The sequence below is a fragment of the Apostichopus japonicus genome, chromosome 13 (genome assembly GCF_037975245.1).
Source record: "Apostichopus japonicus isolate 1M-3 chromosome 13, ASM3797524v1, whole genome shotgun sequence".
NCBI lineage: Eukaryota > Metazoa > Echinodermata > Holothuroidea > Aspidochirotida > Stichopodidae > Apostichopus > Apostichopus japonicus.
In genome coordinates, this window is record NC_092573.1 from 7099542 (window position 1) to 7121832 (window position 22291).

Genomic DNA, 22291 nt, shown 5'->3' on the forward strand with positions numbered 1-22291 from the left:
GTCATGAGTGACTCATGTCATAGTTTGAATAAAATGGCTCAATATTAATGAGTGACTCACATCAAGGCTTGGAAAACTGACTCCATAGTCATGACTGGTTCAGGAACATGTGGTGTCTTGATAAACTGTCTCCATAGCCATGGCTTGATATACTGACTACATCAACATGAATGACTCATGTTATGGTTTCTTAAATCAACTCAATAAGGTGATTGACTCACGTCATGGCTTGATATTACTGACTACATCAACATGAGTGACTCATGTTACAGTTTCTTAAACTATTTCAATAAGGTGATTGACTCACATCATGGATCGATATATTGACATCATCATGATTGACTCATGTTATGGTTTCTTAAATTAACTCAATAAGGTGATTGATTCACGTCATGGCTTGATATACTGACTAGATCAACATAAATGACTTGTGTGATGGTTTCTTAAATTAACTCAATAAGGCGAGTGACTCACGTCATGGCTTGATATTACTGACTAAATCATCATGAGTGACTAATGTTATGGTTTCTTAAATTAACTCAATAAGGCGAGTGACTCACGTCATGGCTTGATATTACTGACTAAATCATCATGAGTGACTCATATATATGGTTTCTTAAATTAACTCAATAAGGTGAGTAACTCACATCATGGCTTGATAAACTGACTACATCAACATGAGTGACTCATGTTATGGTTTCTTAAACTAACTCAATAAGGCGAGTGACTCACGTCATGGCTTGATATATTGACTCGATCCCGTATCTCATAGCAAACTCATCTACAATCTCTTGAGGTGTCTCTTCAAAGTATATCTTCCATCCATCATCTCCCTTCGTATTTGGCAGTTTCACCTGACCTCCTTCTTGTTCACTGAGGTAATGGAAAGTATTCTGAAGAAAAATACAAACAATTCAAAACGGTTAGTGATAATTGCAAGTCCATGATAGGGTAATGACCTTCTTTGTGGCCTGGTCCTTTAGCAAAGTTGACCATACTTCAAAATATATCCTGACAGATAGAACTTGACAAGGAGAATTGAGGATAAGGTGTCAAGAAGGATTACTTGTTACGTAAAATTTTGTTCTATATTTCTTCACATTCTGTATATTGATCGCGCAATTACCTTTAAAGGACACATCCATTTTCCTGGATGCTTTTTTCCTTTAGTTTTTTTTACTGACTTATGGTGAGAGGTAGAATTTGCACTTATATTTATGAGTTATCTCACTAGTGATTGACATTATCAGGACTTGCTGCAGGAAGATTGGAGGAAACAAAGAGGGAATGGGGAGGGGGGGGAGGAGTTTCTCTGTATTGAATGTTTAATTACACACATTCACTGATCTTATAGCAAGGTTCTCATCAAAGGGGTATGTATGTATGTATTTTAGATCCTCCTGCAAGCAGGAACTCACGAAGAAGCCATCATTGGCTTATCAAAGCCGCAAGCTGACCGAAGTCAGTCTCTTAGATTCATATTTAACGTCAATGATTATGAATTGTCAACAACTCTGTAACTGGACGACATACATTAATCTTGGAGTGAATTGAACTCGGGACCTTATGATTGAATGGCACCGGCGAGGGGTAATTTCTCTGTTCAGCAATTGGGTGGTTGGTGGGAGGGGGAGAATGTTTACCTCATGAAGGCAGGTGTACTGTACATGGTAAGGTGCTACAGACTTCTCTTCCCCTTTAATCTCTACACTGATATGTAACCTTATTGCTCCTGATACAGCTGACTTGTCTGTTCTCTTCTCTGTAAAAACAAAAAAACACAGAAACATCGGCATCAAATTATCATCACTAAGAACTTGTAAAACTGAGAAACAAACTGAAATGTTGATGAGAATGAGATCTCCCAAACTCTGACATCAGCAAAGAATTGTTTTTAATAACTTCATTATAAATCTAGTGCTACAGGTACAGGTGGAGCCTAACCCTGCCAGGCATCTTGTTGACAACAAAACTCTAAGGTGGGGCTAATCGTTGTCAACCATCTTTTTTACCACAAAATTCTAAGGTTGGGCTTATCCTTGTCAGCCATCTATTTTAAAACAAAATTTTAAGGTGGGACCTATCCTTGTCAGCCATCTTTTTTACAGCAAAGTTCTAAGGTGGGACCTATTGTTGTCAACCATCTTCTTCACAGCACAATTCTAAGGTGGGGCTTATCCTTGCCAGCCATCTCTTTGCTGATAATAAAAGACAAAAGTCACAGTTTATCTTGATACATCTGATGTGACTGAATATGACACCCGATCTCTAATAATTATGACAGAAAAAGAAAATAGGCCAGAAAGTATCATTAGCTGAGCCTAGATCAGGATCCAAACTACAGGTGCCCTCTATATTTACTCTTTAGAAACAAGTGTATGACACATAAGTCACAAAGTTGTGTAACCATAGGAACCATGAGTCACATATATGTTAGTTGCAGTGTATCAGTACTTGTTCAATCAAGGGCTAGGTAGTGTAACACACTTACCTAGATTATACCAAACATCCATTTCACCACTCAGAGTTCTCACTTCGATGATTGTCTGTCCAAGAAAGTCGTCCGACTCTCGTGTTAACTTTTGCATCAGCTTAGACTTCAAGTCGTCGTCTTCGTCCCTATGGAGGCAGAAAATGTGGAGAAAAAAAATCTGCATATTTTAGGCTTTCACAAAATAAATTAAAACTTTATCAAAGTTTAACATAATATCTGTAGTTTACAAAATTAGTATTTTTTCATTAATGACTTCTTTAAGGTTTTTAATAATGATGTGATGACTCTGATGAACTGTAAGAACTTCCCTAGAATAGATGACAAACCACATCTTTATGAAATGACTTCTTGAAGGTTTTTAATAATGATATGATGACTCTGATGAACTGTAAGAACTTCCCTAGAATGGATGACAAACTACATCTTTATGACCATAGCAATGCCCCCCCCCCCCCCTCTCACTCTATTGTAACTTAGAACCCCTTTGTTCACTTGGTAGTGCCTTTAACAACCTATGTTCTGCCCCTGCTTTCTCAAAGCTCATATATCCCCTAAGTTTATCAATCATAAGGTCCCCAGTTCGAGTCGCTCCCAGATTAAAATATGTCGCCCAGTTACAGAGTTGTTGACAATTGACAATTCATAATCATGGACGTTAAATATGAATGTAAGAGACTGACTTCGGTCAGCTTGTGGCTTTGATAAGCCAATGAGCCTTCTTCGCGAGTTCCTGCTTGCAGGAGGATCTAATATACATAAGTTTGAACTCTCCACAATGGCAATCAATTAGAAAAAAAAACAACATACATTAAAATCATAGCTGTCTAATTTGCATAAAGCCAACTATTTCTCCAACATAAAATGATCAACCATTGTAGATTAATTAGAGAAACAAACTAAAGAAAGCAAGGAAGGACAAAGAAGAAGAAGCAAGATATAATAAAACAAAACAAAGAAAGCATAGTGGAGTGTTAGCTCAGTGGTTAACACCGGTGCCTTTCAATCATAAGTTCCCCGGTTCGAGTCACTCCCAGATTAATGCATGTTGTCCAGTTACAGAGTTGTTGACAATTAACAATTCATAATCATGGACGTTAAATATGATGTGAGAGACTGACTTCGGTCAGCTTGCGGCTTTGATAAGCCAATGAGGCTTCTTCGCGAGTTCCTACTTGCAGGAGGATCTAATACACATGATAAACTTACCAAACTCTAACTTTGATTCGATCTGAAGAATTGTGACATTCAAAATAGAATATTTCATTCCACTCTGGATTCAGGTTCTGCTGTACTGTTCTTGTTCTCTTCTTAACTTTTCCCACCTAAATAGTGAGAGATACAAATTGGTAACCAATGGATACAAGCTTAGTACATGACTGCTCACTGCAGTTCATACCTTAACTTTTAGAAAATGGTACAATGTCTCTTTTATTCCTTTATTAATATTTGTTTTTCAAATCTTACGTTCCTGTCTGCCTACAAAGGTGACCTACTTGGTAGGGTAAAATTTAGATGTATTGATTGGCTATGAAAGCTCCCCATCAGCAAAAAAAGAGAGCTCATATATTTAATTCTGCCACTTCATTTAAAAACTTAATATAAAGTATCTTAAAAGATGGATCTTCAGAATATGCAATCTATGCTAATGTCACATCATATCACAAAATTATAAATGTTGGTTTATTTGTTCACCCTTTCCATCTGTCCCATCAAGAACAACTGGTTCAATAAAGATCATCTTGGAAAGAATTTGAAGATAGTAATTAATTTAAACTTTAAATTTTTGGCTTAAAAGTGGTGTGAATATGTAAAGTATAAACCAGTACCATGTCTCCTAAAAGTAGTTAAAACGATCAATAACAATTTCCATATAGGATTATCCAAATCTTAATCCCATTTACTAATCCTCTTCTAATTCTCTCTTCTATCATGGTTGGATTAACCTGCATCTTGATCCTAAGTAGTGCCAAGGAATAACTAAGAAATCTGAACTTTGAGAAGAGGATAATTTAAATGTTTGAGAACATCTAGCATGCCAGTCACTGAAAGGTTAATTTCCATTAATGAGTTGACATGACTGTCTGTACACATACAGAAGCAGCAGACATAACCCATGAGACACTTACCTGTACTGTGACATAAGGGTCACTTGTTCCTGTTTTGTCCTTAGCAATAAGACCCTGGGCACTGACCACAGTTATACCCAGTTTAGCTGACCATTTAGATGTACCGTCCAAGACACTTTGTTTAACAGCCTTCATGTGGCCTGCATGGGCCTGAGCTGGCACCCCAAATACATATCTGAAGGCAAAAATTCACAAGAAGAGAAAGAATAAAGGTATTGGTGGGCTCTAAAGTATATTTCCTGAAATTAAAAGACTGGAAAATGGCCAAGAAAACTACAGCAAAATATGGTGAAACAACATGAGTATGATAGTCAGTTGATAGGAACTTGTCACAAATAATTAATCAGAGTTGAATAATATGCATATGGTGACATCTCAAACAGTTAAGTCTACATGGGAGATTTTACACTGGCATCCATATTGTATGGTTTAAGAAGTATAATGAGAAAGATGCTAGAACGTTCATGTGGTTAGGCAAGATAAGTACTACATGGATAAATAGGGTAGAACCATTAAACACATCTGACACACCTAACTGAAATTAACCTACTTTATAGATGTCAAATTCAAGTACATGATCATTATAATGATTCAATACTTGCATTCATTTCACACAAGTATGTTTTGACATTTATACCAGCAAAACTTAATACTAAATAAGTAGTCATTATTTTCTACTTTTCTTCATTATTTTTCAATTCAGAGATTTAATTGAATAAGCACACTGCCACAACAATCAAACCTAAGACCTGAACTGAATTCAGTTAGTGACCATTGCCATATCTAATCGCCGTCATGACAGCGTGCGCTCGCAAGGCTATTGTTCACGTCTTCAGCTTAGTTACACTTGAGTGATCAGCTCTCAGCTGAGACTCAGATTTAATGAGGAGGGCTGTCTATGACATCATCGGTGTGGACAATGAACTTCCTTAGCGACCAAGATGAATGACATTTCGTTTCAAATCGTAATAAAGAGATCAATTTAAGTCCATATACTTATTAAAAGTTGGTGATATTATAACAGTCAAGGTTGCTACCTTTGCTTACAAAGCATGGAATGGATTACTGCCAGTCACTTTTAATGACTTTATATGTAGTAACAGAGTCTTACATAACCATCACACAAGACAAGCCGACAACGCTCATTGCATAGGGAAATTCGGTCTTCGTAATAGAGCAATACAAATTTGGAATGATCTATCAAAAAATTTGAAGTCTATAACTTCAAAACCCACATTAACCAGACATTTGAAAAAGGAATTTATTAACTCATACTAGTATAATATAATCTATTCACATATCCATCTCAGCATCATTAGGATATTATTACTGTATATTTAATCCTTACGTATATATACTGTATTATATATATTTGTACATTTTTCTTTTCTTTTCTCCCAGGGAGTCTCCTACCTTGTTAAGTCTTTTTAAGACATAAGAGACTTCCTTTCCCATTGTACACAATTGGAGATAAAACAAATAAATAAGTAAAATGCAATAAATGGATCTTATAAAGATCATTTTTCATTACTTGATGAGATCAAATATTTCTGGTTTGTTCCTCTCTCTAATCTTCATCCGATCTTTCATAGCCATGATGATATTCTGGGTTTTGTCTTCGGCTCCATGCTTTGAACTTTTCTCAGCTGCTCCTAAAGAAAGAAACGAAAACCAAAATATATGGTTGGGACGAACGTCATGGTGATTAACGAATGATCGATACTCGTTAATTACCTTCGTGGTGATTGCAGGTCAAATATTAACCGGACATAAATGAAACGGCATTTATGTCGAGGCACAAAAGGTGACGCACGTGATTATTGGCAGTAATATGCAAAAACTTACCAGAATGATCGCTGATGATAAAGAGAGAGGTGTGTTATTTAGAAAAGGAAGGAAAATGTCACAATTAATTAAATTTATCAAGGCAAAGTGACTCAGGGTCCAAGATACTGGATCCTCAGTAGCTTTGTTACTGCACAATGTAAATACTGTGCCCCTTCCATCTGCCAACATTGGTTTGTGTCAGTTATAGAGAAAGTGTAATAACTATCATACAATATTCACTATAGCTCACACTAATACTGTTATAAAGTCATACCTGTTTCAGAAGTAAATATAAAGCCATATTTCTCTGACAACAAGAATTGCAAGATATATTTTTAAAATATTGTCTGCAAGTTTCTACCTTCCTAATTTATCAGAACTTATCCCAGCCATTGTGTTGGTTTTCCCAATTTCTGAGGGACCTTGAAATGATACCTGGTCACAGTTAAGTTTACACATGCTGATGCAAGCAATGCTGTCAGGCAGGATCCTGGAAACTAATATCTTGATTCCAATTTAATGATAGATTAATCTTCATAGGATATTTCTGATTCAATCTAAGCAGGTATGTCAAATTCATAACCTGATGATATTATATCAGCTTGTTGGAAACTTTGTGAAACAGCCTGCACGGACTGGATGTAACCTTCTAAAGTCACAACAGCCTGTACGGACTGGATGTAACCTAATAAATTCACAACAGCCTGTAGGGACTGGATGTAACCTAATAAAGTCACAACAGCCTGTACGGACTGGATGTAACCTAATAAAGTCACAACAGCCTGTACGGACTGGATGTAACTATCTGAATTCACAACAGCCTGTACGGACTGGATGTAACTATCTGAATTCACAACAGCCTGTACGGACTGGATGTAACTTTCTGAATTCACAACAGCCTGTACGGACTGGATGTAACTTTCTGAATTCACAACAGCCTGTACGGACTGGATGTAACTTTCTGAATTCACAACAGCCTGCACGGACTGGATGTAACCTAATAAAGTCACAACAGCCTGCACGGACTGGATGTAACCTAATAAAGTCACAACAGCCTGTACGGACTGGATGTAACTTTCTGAATTCACAACAGCCTGTACAGACTGGATGTAACTTTCTGAATTCACAACAGCCTGTACAGAATGGATGTAACCTTCTGAATTCACAACAGCCTGTACGGACTGGATGTAACCTTCTAAAGTCAAAACAGCCTGTACGGACTGGATGTAACCTTCTGAAGTCACAACAGCCTGTACGGACTGGATGTAGCCTTCTAAAGTCACAACAGCCTGTACGGACTGGATGTAACTATCTGAATTCACAACAGCCTGTACGGACTGGATGTAACTATCTGAATTCACAACAGCCTGTACAGACTGGATGTAACTTTCTGAATTCACAACAGCCTGTACAGAATGGATGTAACTTTCTGAATTCACAACAGCCTGTACGGACTGGATGTAACTTTCTGAATTCACAACAGCGTGTACGGACTGGATGTAACTTTCTGAATTCACAACAGCCTGTATAGACTGGATGTAACTTTCTGAATTCACAACAGCCTGTATAGACTGGATGTAACTTTCTGAATTCACAACAGCCTGAGAATCATCTTTTACGAAAATGAGAAATTAGGTAACTCCTAGAAATAACTCTCTCCTTCTAATTAATCTATGAATAATAAAGGCTTTCTCAGAGACAAACCATAAGTTTCCTTTCTGTTCCAAAATATTTATGCAAAGGAAAACACAGTATTATATTCCAAAATCTACATATTCAATTCCTGCATTCAACTGTTAGATAAAGTCCAGAATACATGTATAAAGGCCCGGTCACACTACAGCGATATTTTATCGGAATACGGTCCGATTTTTCCGATTTTAGGCAGAAGAGTGAGGTTTGTGGTAGTGAATGTAATGAATGCAGTGGAATATTCGAATACCTACTCCAAATCTGAGGGGTTCTGGAACGGACTACATTCTGAAGTGACGTCACATCGAAAAACGATAAAAATCGGAAGAGAAATCGGATAGCTATCCGATAGAAGGAAACAGAGTCAATATCAACAGTTAGGAGAGGGCTATTCCACATCGGAATGGCTCAACATATAGCAAATCAGGTCCTTTATCACTGTGGCTAGAAGATCCGAACGAAAAACTGGCTGTTTCGATTCCTCCGGGAAATTCAGATAGTATTCCGATAAAAAATCGGTATAGTGTGACCGGGCCTTAATAGACTATTACCACACCACCAGACATACACCTATGTCATCGGCCAGCTTGATGTTTGCCAGTTTTATCAGTGTGTGATAATTCTCTAGGTCCAACTAGCACCAATGATATCCTATAGCTATTCAAATCTAGAATGCAGTTCATGCTAAGTAAATTTCACCATTGGCATTTGTTTTCACATTTTTGTGAGGCTGGCAAAATGAACTGCACTGAATAAAGCAGGCCGATGTTGTTCATATAATGTAGAAATAACCAGAAATAGGTTTCACAATATAACATTAGGGCAGTATTCCATGCAGCATCAAATATCCAACAATGAAGGCATCCTCCACCAACCATAATAAAAATTGGAAAGTAAATGTTCAGTTATCAAGTTTTGCAAAAATGAAAGTATATTATCAAGATCAAGATGGTCATTCATATCATATTTCACTGTCGTAACTAGTCTTTCTTTTCAAATTTTGTGACATTTGTTTCTGTTATGTTTCTTGTAGCTTTTATTGACCATTATCAAAAAGCAAAGCCATTCTTTTAGTTTAAGAAGCAAGTGCCAAACATTTGTTGTAGAAATTTTATGATAGGATTTTAAAGTGTAACAACTGATGTAACTATTTTAATCATCCATTTGTGATCACTTATAAGGGAATAAGCGAGCTCATACTTCTTGATAGGAGCCATTATGTGTATACCTGTACATGCTCATATAAGTTGTAGCCTGTTGTAAATATGTCTAGACTTATATATCTCAACCTCCATGTACTTCATTGCAAACACCATTAATTATCACCCAGTCCTGATGGAAGCATGGCATCACTTTAACTGACCATCCATGTAGTTGGTACATCCTAAAATACCATGTAGTAATGATAGAGGCTGTATTGTTAATACAAGTTGTAAAAGCCTGATGAATGCATGGCTTAAACTCACCATTCTTGACACATACATAATTATCACTAGCAAGAGTCATCCACAGAATTCCAGTTTTTGGGGTAGGATCTAAAATTTACATTCCTCATATTTCCTAGAGTTACACTTCATCTAAGGACTTTTGTCTGATTGCAATTAGTAAACCATAATTCTGCTATTTCAAGAAGAGGGCAAAACTCATGAAAACAATTTAAATGCATTGATGGTTCACAAAGCGAGAACTTTTCATTTAGATTTGTTACCTTAAAGAACGTAGTTTTGTATAAAACAACATGACATATCCAGCATAAGTAGTTTTTAAAAATAATATATTGTGCGACAATCAAAGCAAGTTGACGACGGAGTAAATATTTGACGCTGGCTGCGAAAACAACGTTGTCTTCATGCTACAAATTAAACCAAAAATAGAGCTTTTTGAGTAAATATTGTTGTTGGTCTAAAAAGCAAGAAGCTGCGCAATTTTTGATGAACAATAAAAACATCAATGCAAATTAAACCGTTTCCATGAGCAGCCACCAATTAGCAACAAAGCAAAAGGGTTTTGTCTAAACTTGGTAAATTTAATGAAACATAAAAAATAACAAACTTGTATTATGGTAATAATGGGCAGATTTTATAGACATTTGAAGTTTCTTTCATAGGCTTGCAAAGCTATTTATAGTTTTTTAATAAATGAAAAATAGTGATTTTAAAACAACTGCACTAGAAGCTGTTTGAATATGAAATTTAAACACACAAGAAAGAGGTACCTTAAAAAAAGATTTTTGAAACCATGCCATCATTAAGTCGGATTCATTAAGCAGATATTTTGAAATTTTTGGAAGGTTTTCTTTGGTTTCTAGCTTCCAAACGATGTTTATGCAGAAGGAAATGGATAGATTAAAGCAACTTTTAAAAGAGTTATGAAAATAGTCAAAGATGACACTGAGGTACTAATGGAGGCAAATGAATTGGCATGAACTATTAAAGTCTGCTATGATTTAAGATTTAAAGTCTCTCAGAACTAAGAACGATACTGAACTTTTGATTCCAAAGAAACTTCAATCTTCTTTCGATTATTCTTTCCAGATTTTAAGTAACAGTGGTGAAGTCAGAGGCTGTAGTTAAGGTCTTATTCATGAATGTAGAAATATGGAAATTAACGACTGATCGTTCATAATATTCTGATCGATGGATCAATCTGACATAATGAACATTTGGAAAACACAAACAAGATCCCATCACCAAATAAAAACTTGGATTTACCATGCAACCTCAAACAGCACAGTACGGATGGATACTGGGCTGGGTAAAGAACGAAAAAAAATTTAGCTAAAATTTAGCTATCAACTATATGTTTATCCTCCAGGAAAAATATTCCAAGTGTTGTTCAGAGGAAGGATTTTAACTTGTTTAGTAACATTATTCCATACTGTTCAGCTCATTTGTAGAGGTTAACTTTTCCATATAGAATATTGCCAGGTCAGAGGCACACAGACTGGACATGATTTTCAACTGTTAACTTCATCCAAAATACCAACATTACGAACAAACTTTTTTGACCCTATTTTCTTTTTTGAGGCATATTTAACACCCATTCTATTGTTTGGTACCATTTATCTGTACATAGAACTTTAAAACATCTTCCTCATTTTACAAACCAATAGTGCAAGATTGACCATTTCATAAGATTCAGGTCTGATACTAGGGGAATTGAGAAGGGGGGGTGGGGGAGGGGGTGTAAGTTAGGTTCACACAGTCTCCTGTTTACCACATATCCCAGTTGCAAGTTAAAATTTAACAATTTTGCTGCTGGTTTTATTCTTCAGAATGCTACATAATTATTGAAAAATGGTACATATGCTAACATGTGTTACTTCCATTTTCCTCACTGTCCCACCACATATTTTAATCCCACCTCATCACTCCCCCCCCCCCACCCCCATTCTCAACTGGAATATTTGCTTCATCGCTGGTCATATAATACCAAGTATTTACCAACTGTTTGTTGATTCTTACCATTTTTTTTGCCAAAGTGGAAAATTTATTGATGTAATTTGAACTTTTTTAGCAAGTTAGGAGATTCATAAGTGATTCACTATACCAGTGTCACACTGTCCATTCATCAAATACTAAATTATTAGTTGGAATAGGGTAGGCTTCTTTACTTGTTCTTACTCTTGTGCAAGCTGTTTTTTATCTCTTGTATTTTGGCACTTGAAAACATTGATAAAATTTTGCTTTAGAGTATTTAAGCACCAAAAGAAAGAATGAAGAATTTCCTTCCTAAGACTTACCCTTCAAAGAGAGCTTAAAGACATGCTATAGTTTGCTTAAAATGAATAGACTTTAGGAAAATGCTAGGATGATAAATGTTCGCATTTGGTTTAAAAAAAAAGAAATGAGTTCTTTCTATACAGTTTGAATTTTATATTTTCATGTAAGAATAAGAATATTTCTATTGCATTTTCTATTCTTTTTCTTGTCAGTAAAAATGAAAACCCTGAAGACCCATGAAAAAGTAAAACAAGAGGGGGGAAAAAAAGGAGGAAAAAGACGCTGGGCAGAGGGAAAAGGTGCTGATACAGCCAGCAGGGTGCAAGGAAGCAAATAAAAAAAAGAGAAGAAGAAAAAAATGGTATTTAAACTGAGATGTGGTGAAAACAATACCAGAAACAGCTCCTCGTAGGTCATCTAAGTCATCAGTGTCCTCTGATAAGGAGAGCATCCCGCTCTCATCTTCTTCGGACGCGAAGAAGAAGTTGCTAAAAGTTTGGAATACCGTAGACAACCAACAGAACGCACCGTCATCCTCCGCAGCTTGCAAAATATTCAGGGTGAAGGGATTGTTATTTGTTGGTAACTCCGAGGATATCAAAATGTTAGAGGACGGGGAAGATTAGAATTCAACAGACTCTTAGACCTTTAATAGTAGGAATGGAATGATTATGAAGAACACTGACAACACTAACATACCTCTGGTAAAGAGGTAGAGCGTAAAGAAACCTTAAAATATTACACTAAACAATACTACGCTACCTCTGGTAAAGAGGTAGAGTGTAAAAAAACTTTAAAATATTACACTAAACATCACTACGCTACCTCGGGTAAAGAGGCAGAGTGTTAAAACTTTTCAATTATTTCACTGAAAACTCTCCATTGGGCTGGCGGCATACTATGGAATATTTAATTTTCTACAGTACAGCCTGATGACAGCCTGAAAAGTGCAACGCGCAACCCTGCAGACAGTCCTATGGTTACCTACAGTAGAAGTAGTAGTGTTGCATATATACTCCAGTATTGTGTTCATAGAGGTCTGCTGGAAACCTACATATTTTTCAAATTCTATAAAACTGTTATTCTTACTAACTATACCATTCTAGCATCTTTTTAAGTTACTATATGGCTTTAGGAGGCATTTGCAATAATGCTTAAATCTGAAAAACAAATGTCTTTTTACTCTCATTATTTAAATGCAAGCAATACTTGATTTTCTGTGATGTTCTTTACTACTCAAAGAAATATTCTCCAATATTGAGTGAAAACCGAGCCTTGTAAAACTTCCAATAAACTAGTACATTGTTTACATAAGTTATTACTTACAGTGGCGCCTTCATATAAGTTTTGTCAAATTTTGAGTACTGTATGTTGCTTCAATCTGTTGCCTTACTGTATTCTGTCTGTAACACACATGCATTATAGTATGATCAAGCACCCTGATAGAGGGATACGTACGAGCATAAAAAAAAAACCAAAGTTAGCACAGTTTATACCCCCTATACCACTCATTATTTAAATTCCCCCAAAGCCGCAAGCCATTACAATGTCTACTGTACTTGGCATATTTCCATATTTGATTTCAATCAAGCTTCAAAGTTATTAAACTGCTGCATGGATACATTCTGTTTATACTATCTTTGCTTTATTAAGAAAATATTTTGAAGAAAACAGAACTTAAACCCTTGAAAGTTTACAACAGTTCATGAACATTATAAGCCAAACAAGGAATGATTGAAAGAAATGCAGATAGACAGACACACGGACAGAAAATGATCAAGAATATTTGCACTCATTCACTAAAAGTCAGACATGAATCGTGGAGAGAAAGATGTTTGTCAGATGATTTGTTTTCTGAACAAATAAATAACGCCGGGGGGGGGGGGGGGTAAAAGTCTGCTTATCTCCTGAAGGAAAGTTGACATGTGTATGACAGCAATGATCAGTCTACCTTGGAAGAAGATTCAGAACTAAGACTTGAATATCATCTCAACATCTCTTATATAACAAAATGGTCTAGCAACAAGTGGCAGCTATTGATTATTACATGAGAGGAATGTGTACAACAAACAACTCAAACATAAAACATATTGACATTTAAAAGAGAATCACTTAAGAGAAAGAGAATGAGCATGAAAAGCATCTCTAGTCTGCATGATAATACACTGTGAAATGACTAAGAGTAACAACATGCTACACTGGTACGGTGAAGGGGAAGGACAGAGTTGGGGGTTGGGGGAGAGGGCACATACATGGGGCAGAGGGGATTCAGGAGAAAGGAGGAGATGTAGAGATGGGGAGCAAGGAGGATGTTGAGAGGGTGAGAGGAGAATGAAGTGAGGGAAGATAGAGAGAGGGAAAAGAGAGATGAGAGGTATGGGACAGAGATTGGAAGAAAGGGATAGATATGAAAGAGGAGGTAAGAGATGAAAGGGGAAAAATAGGGGACAGAGGGGAGAGAGGTGGAAGAGTGGGAGGGAAGAGAAAATGGGGGAAGGGGAAAAGTAAGGCAAGCAGGGAAAAGAGAGAAGAAAGGGAGGAGATAGAGATTGGTAGAAAGGTAGGGATATGAGAGGTGTAGGAAAGAGGGGAAAATGGAAAGAGGGGAAACATTGAAGTAGGGCAAACAGGGGAAAGAGAGAAAGGGACAGGGGGTGGAGAGACATGAGAGAGGATATAAGTGGGGAAATGTCTCCCCCCTCTCCCCCACCCCATAACTTGGTTGTTGGTGATACAGCTATTTATAGGGATGTTTCAGGTAGTATTTTATATTATGATTACCTCATTGAAAATCTAGGCAGCTATGTTACATGCGAAAAACATAAAGATTATATTCATCGATGGAAGAAAGCAGCCATAGGCCGGCCCTATTATTATTTTCAGTTTCATTTAATCATGAACTAGCTTACACAAGCCATCCTAACATAAAGGAATCGTTTCAATGGAGTACTTGGTGGTTAACTTGCAAGTCAATGACTTCAAAGCTGCACATCCATGCATGCTTGCTGTTATGCATAATGTTAGTAACGTCCAACGGTATAACATGATGACCTGAAGTTTGACTTTTATGCAAATATGTCAGACAATAGATTGCACACTAGATGTATAAAAGGAAGAAAGACAACAGAGAACAAAGAAGGTAATAAACAGACAAGAGTGAAAAAGAAACAAAAGAGACAAATAGAACAATAGATCAATTTAACTCAAACGATGCATATGTCCATTGTAAAGGAACGATCTACATTGATCTTAGAATAGCCAAAGAACATTTTGCTATTCATTTTCAGTTAGTACCTGTCTAGTTTGCGGGGAGATCTCACTGTGATTATTGCTTTAATTTGTGAATGACTTAGGTATTCTCCAAGTACTACCAAGTGAATCTATTTAGTTTGGGAGATGTTACTGTGATTACTGCTTTAATTTGTGAATGACATAGGTATTCTCCAAGTACTACCAAGTGCATCTATTTAGTTTGGGAGATCTTACTGTGATTTTTGCTTTATGTTGTGAATGACTTAGGCATTCTCCAAGTACTACCAAGTGAATCTATTCAGCTATGGCAGGAGATGTGTCACCTAATATTCTTGACTGATGCTTTGCTTTTATCAGGTTAATATGTGCAGAGAATACTCTAGCAGAGAAGTCTATACATTACAAAGGAATAAAAAAGATGTCAAGAAAATGGTGTGGGGAGAGGGGGGGGGGTTATTCACAGTAGATACAGGGCTAAAAAGAAAATTAACAGCCAAGTTTTGGTTTTAATTTGGGTCGATTGTTCAAAATAACCTTGCAGTTTAAGATGTGTGATATCCTGAGTATATGGTAGATATTCTTGTTGAGTTCTACATTAATGTGGGAACTTACACCAGACAATATTTATTGTCTTGTCCTTGCAAACAACTGCATATTAATCTGCATTAAATGTCCATAGATAAGTTAAAAGGTAATATTCCTCAACTCCGTGAAAGGGTCTATCCACTATTCTATATTGGCTATAAATGGGGATGCTACTGCAATATTCCATACTGGTTATTAAAGGGGGTGCTACTGAAATATTCCATACTGGTTATTAAAGGGGGTGCTACTGCAATATTCCACTGTTGGTTATTAAGGGAGTGCTACTGCAATATTCCATATTGGCTATTAATGGGGATGATACTGCAATATTCCATGCTGGTTATTAAAGGGGGTGCTACTGAAATATTCCATATTGGTTATTAAAGGGAATGCTACTGCAATATTCCATATTGGTTATTAATGGGGTGCTATTGCAATATTCCATATTGGTTTTTAAAGAGAGTGCTACTGCAATATTCCATATTGGTTATTAAAAGGGGTGCTACTGAAATATTCCATATTGGTTATTAAAGGGAGTGCTACTGCAATATTCCATATTGGTTATTAAAGGGGTGCTATTGCAATATTCCACATTGGTTTTTAAAGGGAGTGCTACTGCAATATTCCATACTGGTTATTAAAGGGGGTGCTACTGAAAAATTCCATATTGGTTATTAAAGGGAGTGCTACTGCAATATTCCATATTGGTTTTTAAAGGGAGTGCTACTGCAATATTCCATATTGGTTTTTAAAGGGAGTGCTACTGCAATATTCCATATTGGTTATTAAAGGGGATACTCCTGCAATATTCCATATTGGTTATTAAGGGAGTGCTACTGCAATATTCCATATTGGTTATTAAAGGGGGCTCTACTGCAATATTCCATATTGGTTATTAAAGGGGGTGGTACTGCAATATTCCACTGTTGGTTATTAAGGGAGTGCTACTGCAATATTCCATATTGGCTATTAATGGGGAGGATACTGAAATATTCCATACTGGTTATTAAAGGGGGTGCTACTGAAATATTCCATATTGGTTATTAAAGGGGGTGCTATTGCAATATTCCATATTGGTTATAAAAGGGGTGCTACTGCAATATTCCATATTGGCTATAAAAGGGGGTGCTACTGCAATATTCGATACACAACTACGGTTTTGTTTAGGCAAATATTGGATTTAGCGGTCTAAAGTATACCAAGTCTAACTTATTAGTAAATAATAACAGGGATATATTTTGGTGCTCTCTAAACAATTTTGAGAATAAAAGTGAACTGATAGAATTATTATTTTTTAAAATCAATGCTGGTGACGCTGATAGCTAGGAATGTTAGCAGTAAATACAACGGCCTCATTTCATTTATTTCGTTCGTATTGTAAATTCTTCAAATTCCTTTTACGGCTTATCACATTGAATCGGTGGTTCATACCCACGGAAGAGATGCAAAGCAATAAAACTGGCAACAAAAATGTGGTAAAATGATAAATAACTTACTACTTTTCTTGGTCATGAAGACTATATTGAAGATGATTAAAGAGAGATTAAAACTCTTTGTTAGTTCACGTTAGCAAAGAATCGTAGGGTGCAAGAAAAATAAAAAATAAATAAATAAAATAAAAATAAGTGAACAAGCAGTCCAACAAGCACTCTAATACATAGCATGCATAGAAACAACTCAAAAATTCAACAATCAAAATTGAAAGCAAATACCAATTTTGTAAACTCAAATCACATGTGATCGTTAATAATTATGCAACTCAATGGTTCTTTTATCATCCAATCACCTTGTAAAACAAATTATGTTTCTAGACATTCTTAACATCCAAGATTATTTTCACAGTGAGTCAGCTTATTTTTAGTATAAATTGTGTAGTTTATGAAGAATATGATTCAATTTCAACAAAATAATCTGTAGAACATGTTCAAAGTCTTCATAACAGCAATCAAGCATTGCTTTTTCTTTTCTTTTTTTTCCATCTGAGATATTAATTTTTTTAAATGACCACCAGTTGGAATTTTTTTTTTAAATGTCACACAATTTCTGTCATTTTATTCTCATTGATGAGCCTCTTTACCTCAGTGCTTCACATATGCCTGACAAGTAACAAGATGAAGAACTAAAAACACAATCTTTCAATTTAAGAGTTAGCACGTCCTCCCTCCCTTTAGGTAGAATGTCTAATGAAATGGAAAAAATCTCATTATTAATTTAAACAATTAACCTACAGCTATAGTATAAAAGCAGGGCATTGAAGATATGAAGTAAATGTAGGATCGATTCATATCTAACTTACGTTGCAAACAGTCTGCATTGAGAAGATCTTTACACTTCTCATGACATTTGACCCCACACTCTGAGCAGCGAACACCCTGTCTCGCGATGCCCCAGAGTAAGCCTTCACAGTCATAGCAATAGGTTGGTTTCGATGCAGTCCAGACTTCAAAGTTATGAGGTGTGGTACTGGAAATTGGGTATATTAAGGCCTGCAATGCTTTTTTGTACACATGACTTTTCTATAAAAAAAAAATTAAAAAATTGTTTGATAAAAAGAAAAGAAATCCAATAAAATACAGAGAGTATACATTCATTCTATTATGAACAAACTATGAAGGAAAAAATGTAAAAAAATGATTAGGAACAGCAGAACTAAAATTCAAGGAGAATTGACACCAGAAGATACTGTACAATATCCTACTCTACTGCCTAGGTAAATAACACACCATCTCTGCAAAAACACGAATAATGTGTATTTTAACCCAGTGATACATCACACTACCGTCAACAAAGGAGTAATAACCAACACCTAGTGAAATTGTCATAAAATTACAGTCATTTCTACAAAAAATTAAACACACTGAAGTGTTATATTTATTTCAGTCATGAAAACTGCATAATTTGACCTTCAACCGGTACTTAGGGAGTTATAAAACTAACATTTTGAACTGTTTTCAGATAATGTGGTCATATCCTAGTATCTCTGTGTAAATGCTTATTCCACCATCTGTTAGATCGATAATTAAACCAGAGGCTCTCAGTAAATCCACTTCAAATGATCATGTAGTTTATTCTCACTTGTAAGTCAAAACTGACGTCAGAAATTATTGCGGCTCTGATATCCTGCAATTCCCCACCCCCCCACCTCACCCCACTCCACCATTATCATACCTAAATCAATAGGCCATTTTGCAACACAAACTATTTGTGTTGGAGTGTTTGCGAGGAGTGTTAGCTCAGTGGTCAACGCCGGTGCCTTTCAATCATAAGGTCCCGAGTTTGAGTCACTCCAAGATTAATGTATGTCGTCCAGTTACAGAGTTGTTGACAATTGACAATTCATAATCATGGATGTTAAATATGAATCTAAGAGACTGACTTCGGTCAGCTTGCTGCTTTGATAAGCCAATGAGGCTTCTTCGCCAGTTCCTGCTTGCAGGAGGATCTAAAATACATACATACATTTGAAAAATAAAAATCTGCACTCACAAGTTCTTCGTCGTTTAAACTCTGTCTGGTCACTAAGGTAGAAGGACCTGCCTGTCTCTTCAAGGCTGCTAGAGACTACAAGAGGAAAAGGTTAGATGGAAGTGTTAGTTTATACGAATACTGTAAAAGTTCATAATGACATCACATTGAAACAAATCTTTAAAAGTTTTGCTGGGAAAGGTATGTTGCAATGCAGGACAATTTTTGGTCAAAATTTGACGGTATCGAGATTATCACATGGGATGAGTTTGTATATATCCCTAAACTATATCAAAATAATTAAGACAATACTGTGAACCATCATTAACATTACCCTTTTGACAAAGAATTGATACATCTGTGACAATTACGCTAGAAATGCTCCCATGATTCATTGCTACAACCAAACTGATAAGATGCTTAAACTTGAAGATGGTTACAATTTGAACCATTTCGACCTTATGATTGGTCAATAAATTGAGGATAATTTGAAAAATAATTTGAAAACATTACTACTGATGTGGGATATGTCTTGAATTCCCCAAAATTCATTCCTACCTGATGGCATTTTACTAAACTTGTACAAACTACACTTAAAATGTCAATTAACGGCTTGCGATGATTCTGCAAAAATCACACATGAGGTAGCCTGAGGAGATTGACTTGAAAATTATTAAGCAATCATGTAATGGTTTACAATTTTAATACCTTTTCTTACTTCATCACAAACAAACCTTGAATTATTATAGTAAAAACATTGCAGCACAAAAGTGCATTTTCAAACTTGTTAGAGTTCATATGTACCGATGTTAGAGTAGAGCTGAAAAATGTTTTTTGTGGTTAAAGAGCAGGGTTATCAGAAATGGAATAACAGCGATGATATTAGACAGAGGCATATGAAATGGAGAGCACATCTTAAAGACAATATCTTGGAAGGATTATACCAGGTTGTTAACTTACCACATCCTCTCGTATTGGTTATTAAAGAAATTGAAAATATATCGCAAACTAAATTTATTAGCTTTAATTGCTGTATTTCATTATCCTGACACTAGAAACGAATACAATTTACCTCACTCTCTGATGTATCATTTACCTTGGAGGGTTTTCTCCGACAGAAATCGTACGTACCTCAGATATGTACCTTTGTAGTACATCACAGACCTTAACATTTTGAAGGCATCAGCAACCAATTGTTCAAATTGTTTTGTAAGAATGCTTTCTAAAAATCCATATGAAGTTTACTTTCAGATCTATTTATTCATACTTCACTTCCCTGCATTTACTCATATCATATCGGTCACTGACATGCAAAACTTATATCGTTTTAAGCTTTCTGGAAATTTCTAATCATAAATTGAATCCAAGTATATGTTCATTTTTTGGAATGATGCTAAAATTGGAAGTCAGAGAATCAATCTTTCAATATTTGTGATGAACTCTATCGTTCCAGTTTGAGAGCCCACATTTTCTCGATTGTATTTTTTTTCAAGTGAATGTGCTGCATTCAATTATAATTATCAAATTTTCTTTTATCCTCGCAGAGAATAATTTAGAGTTTTAATACCTCAGAAGTCTAATAGTACTTTGTGGCTCATGGCATAGTTACATTATCTTACAAATAATTTGAAATGACACAAACCAAAAAAGGAGAAAAATGCAAAAGAGCCTGCATAGAAAGTTATACTTTATGCAGTAATGACTTCAGCATGAACACAGGAGGTCATAGTGAGAGTTACAGAACTACCTTGCTTGCTTTATAAAAAAGGAGGAGAGATTGACTATAAGCACAGCAAGAAAAGTCTGGAAAAAATGTTTAGCTTAATCTTGTAAGCATAGAATTGGAATTACTTAGGTCTGAGGAACATTACAAGGGCACATGATCTTAACATCAGGAACAGTCAAAATTATGAATTAACTAATAATTCGTTAAGAATTTTTCTGGAAAATAGTACTTTATATTACTATATAATAGTACTTGATATAACTATACAGTAAAATAGTACTTGTTATTACTATATCAAAAATAGTACTTGACGTTACTAAACCAAAAAGTACTTGATAATACTGTTAAACAGTACTTGATATTACTATAAAATATTACTTGATATTACTATATCAAAAATAGTACTTGATAAAACTATATGAAAAAAATAGTATTTGATATTACTAAACCAAAAAGTACTTGATACTACCACAACAAAAAACAATGAATTAAATTGGACTCAAATATTAGCCCTGACTCAGATACATTAATACATAATTGTTCATGATTGTGTCAAAACTCAAGACACATTATCAAGGTATTATCTATTCTGACATTAATGTAGCAACACGAGACACATAATCAAGATATTATCCATTCTGACATTAATGTAGCCACTCAAGACAGATTATCAAGGTTGTATCTATTCTGACATTAATGTAGCAACTTAAGTGAAGGCAAGAGAAGTAATATGCTGCTTTTAGTACAACCAGCTGCTATGCATGAGTGCATTGAAAGAAGGGGGGGGGGGGTCTATTGGTTGCTAATAAAAAAAAACTGTCACATAATCTTATTGCTGATACTATCCACGTATGACATCCAGCAGCAGCTCACAAACTCCAATATTGGAATTCATTTCTTTATTAAGGTAAGATATATATAGTGTTGAATGCTGATATAAACATCTGGAAAATAGTTTCCTAATATTTAACAAAGAACAAAGAAATAGAGACCATCTTGTGATGTAAAGTGTGTTTGGATGCTCTAACACTGTAGGTATTATGGTTGATAACTGTACAGAGTTTAGGTCAACATCCAGCTATAAAGAATATCATGACAAATAACAAAGGTCTTAATTCATTCAACTCTAATTTAGCAATAAACTTTAATACTAAAGTAAACATCAAATTTAGGCTGTAAATGTCATTATATGGTATTTGTTCGTTCTTGAGGATGTGATTTAGAACAAAACTAATTTGGACAATACTATATCCTACTAATGAATCCAATTGCTGAAAGCTTTTCAACTCTACATTCCCAAGAACATCTTTGAAAATCTATTATCGTTTGGGCTCATGGAACCAGACCGCTGGCTGCTTAGAACTCTGAATTGAGTAATTACCTTGTCATTCATTAATATGAT

At 35.5% G+C, this 22291-nt stretch overlaps 1 protein-coding gene across 10 annotated transcripts in view; it reads right to left on the bottom strand.

The window, feature by feature from the left end:
• Positions 1–22291, bottom strand: part of LOC139978211 (protein unc-13 homolog B-like) — a 200825-nt gene that overhangs the window by 24744 nt on the left and 153790 nt on the right. For 9 of the 10 annotated variants that reach the window (XM_071988155.1, XM_071988156.1, XM_071988157.1 and 6 more), the window contains 10 exons: positions 19185–19259; positions 17995–18214; positions 17195–17215; positions 12255–12404; positions 6152–6272; positions 4621–4795; positions 3701–3816; positions 2492–2619; positions 1644–1762; positions 733–893 (listed from right to left, as the gene is read on the bottom strand). In XM_071988155.1, coding sequence (XP_071844256.1) covers positions 733–893; positions 1644–1762; positions 2492–2619; positions 3701–3816; positions 4621–4795; positions 6152–6272; positions 12255–12404; positions 17195–17215; positions 17995–18214; positions 19185–19259 — 1286 coding nt within the window. The remainder of the gene's footprint in view (positions 1–732; positions 894–1643; positions 1763–2491; positions 2620–3700; positions 3817–4620; positions 4796–6151; positions 6273–12254; positions 12405–17194; positions 17216–17994; positions 18215–19184; positions 19260–22291) is intronic. The other variant, XM_071988164.1, reaches the window with a different exon arrangement.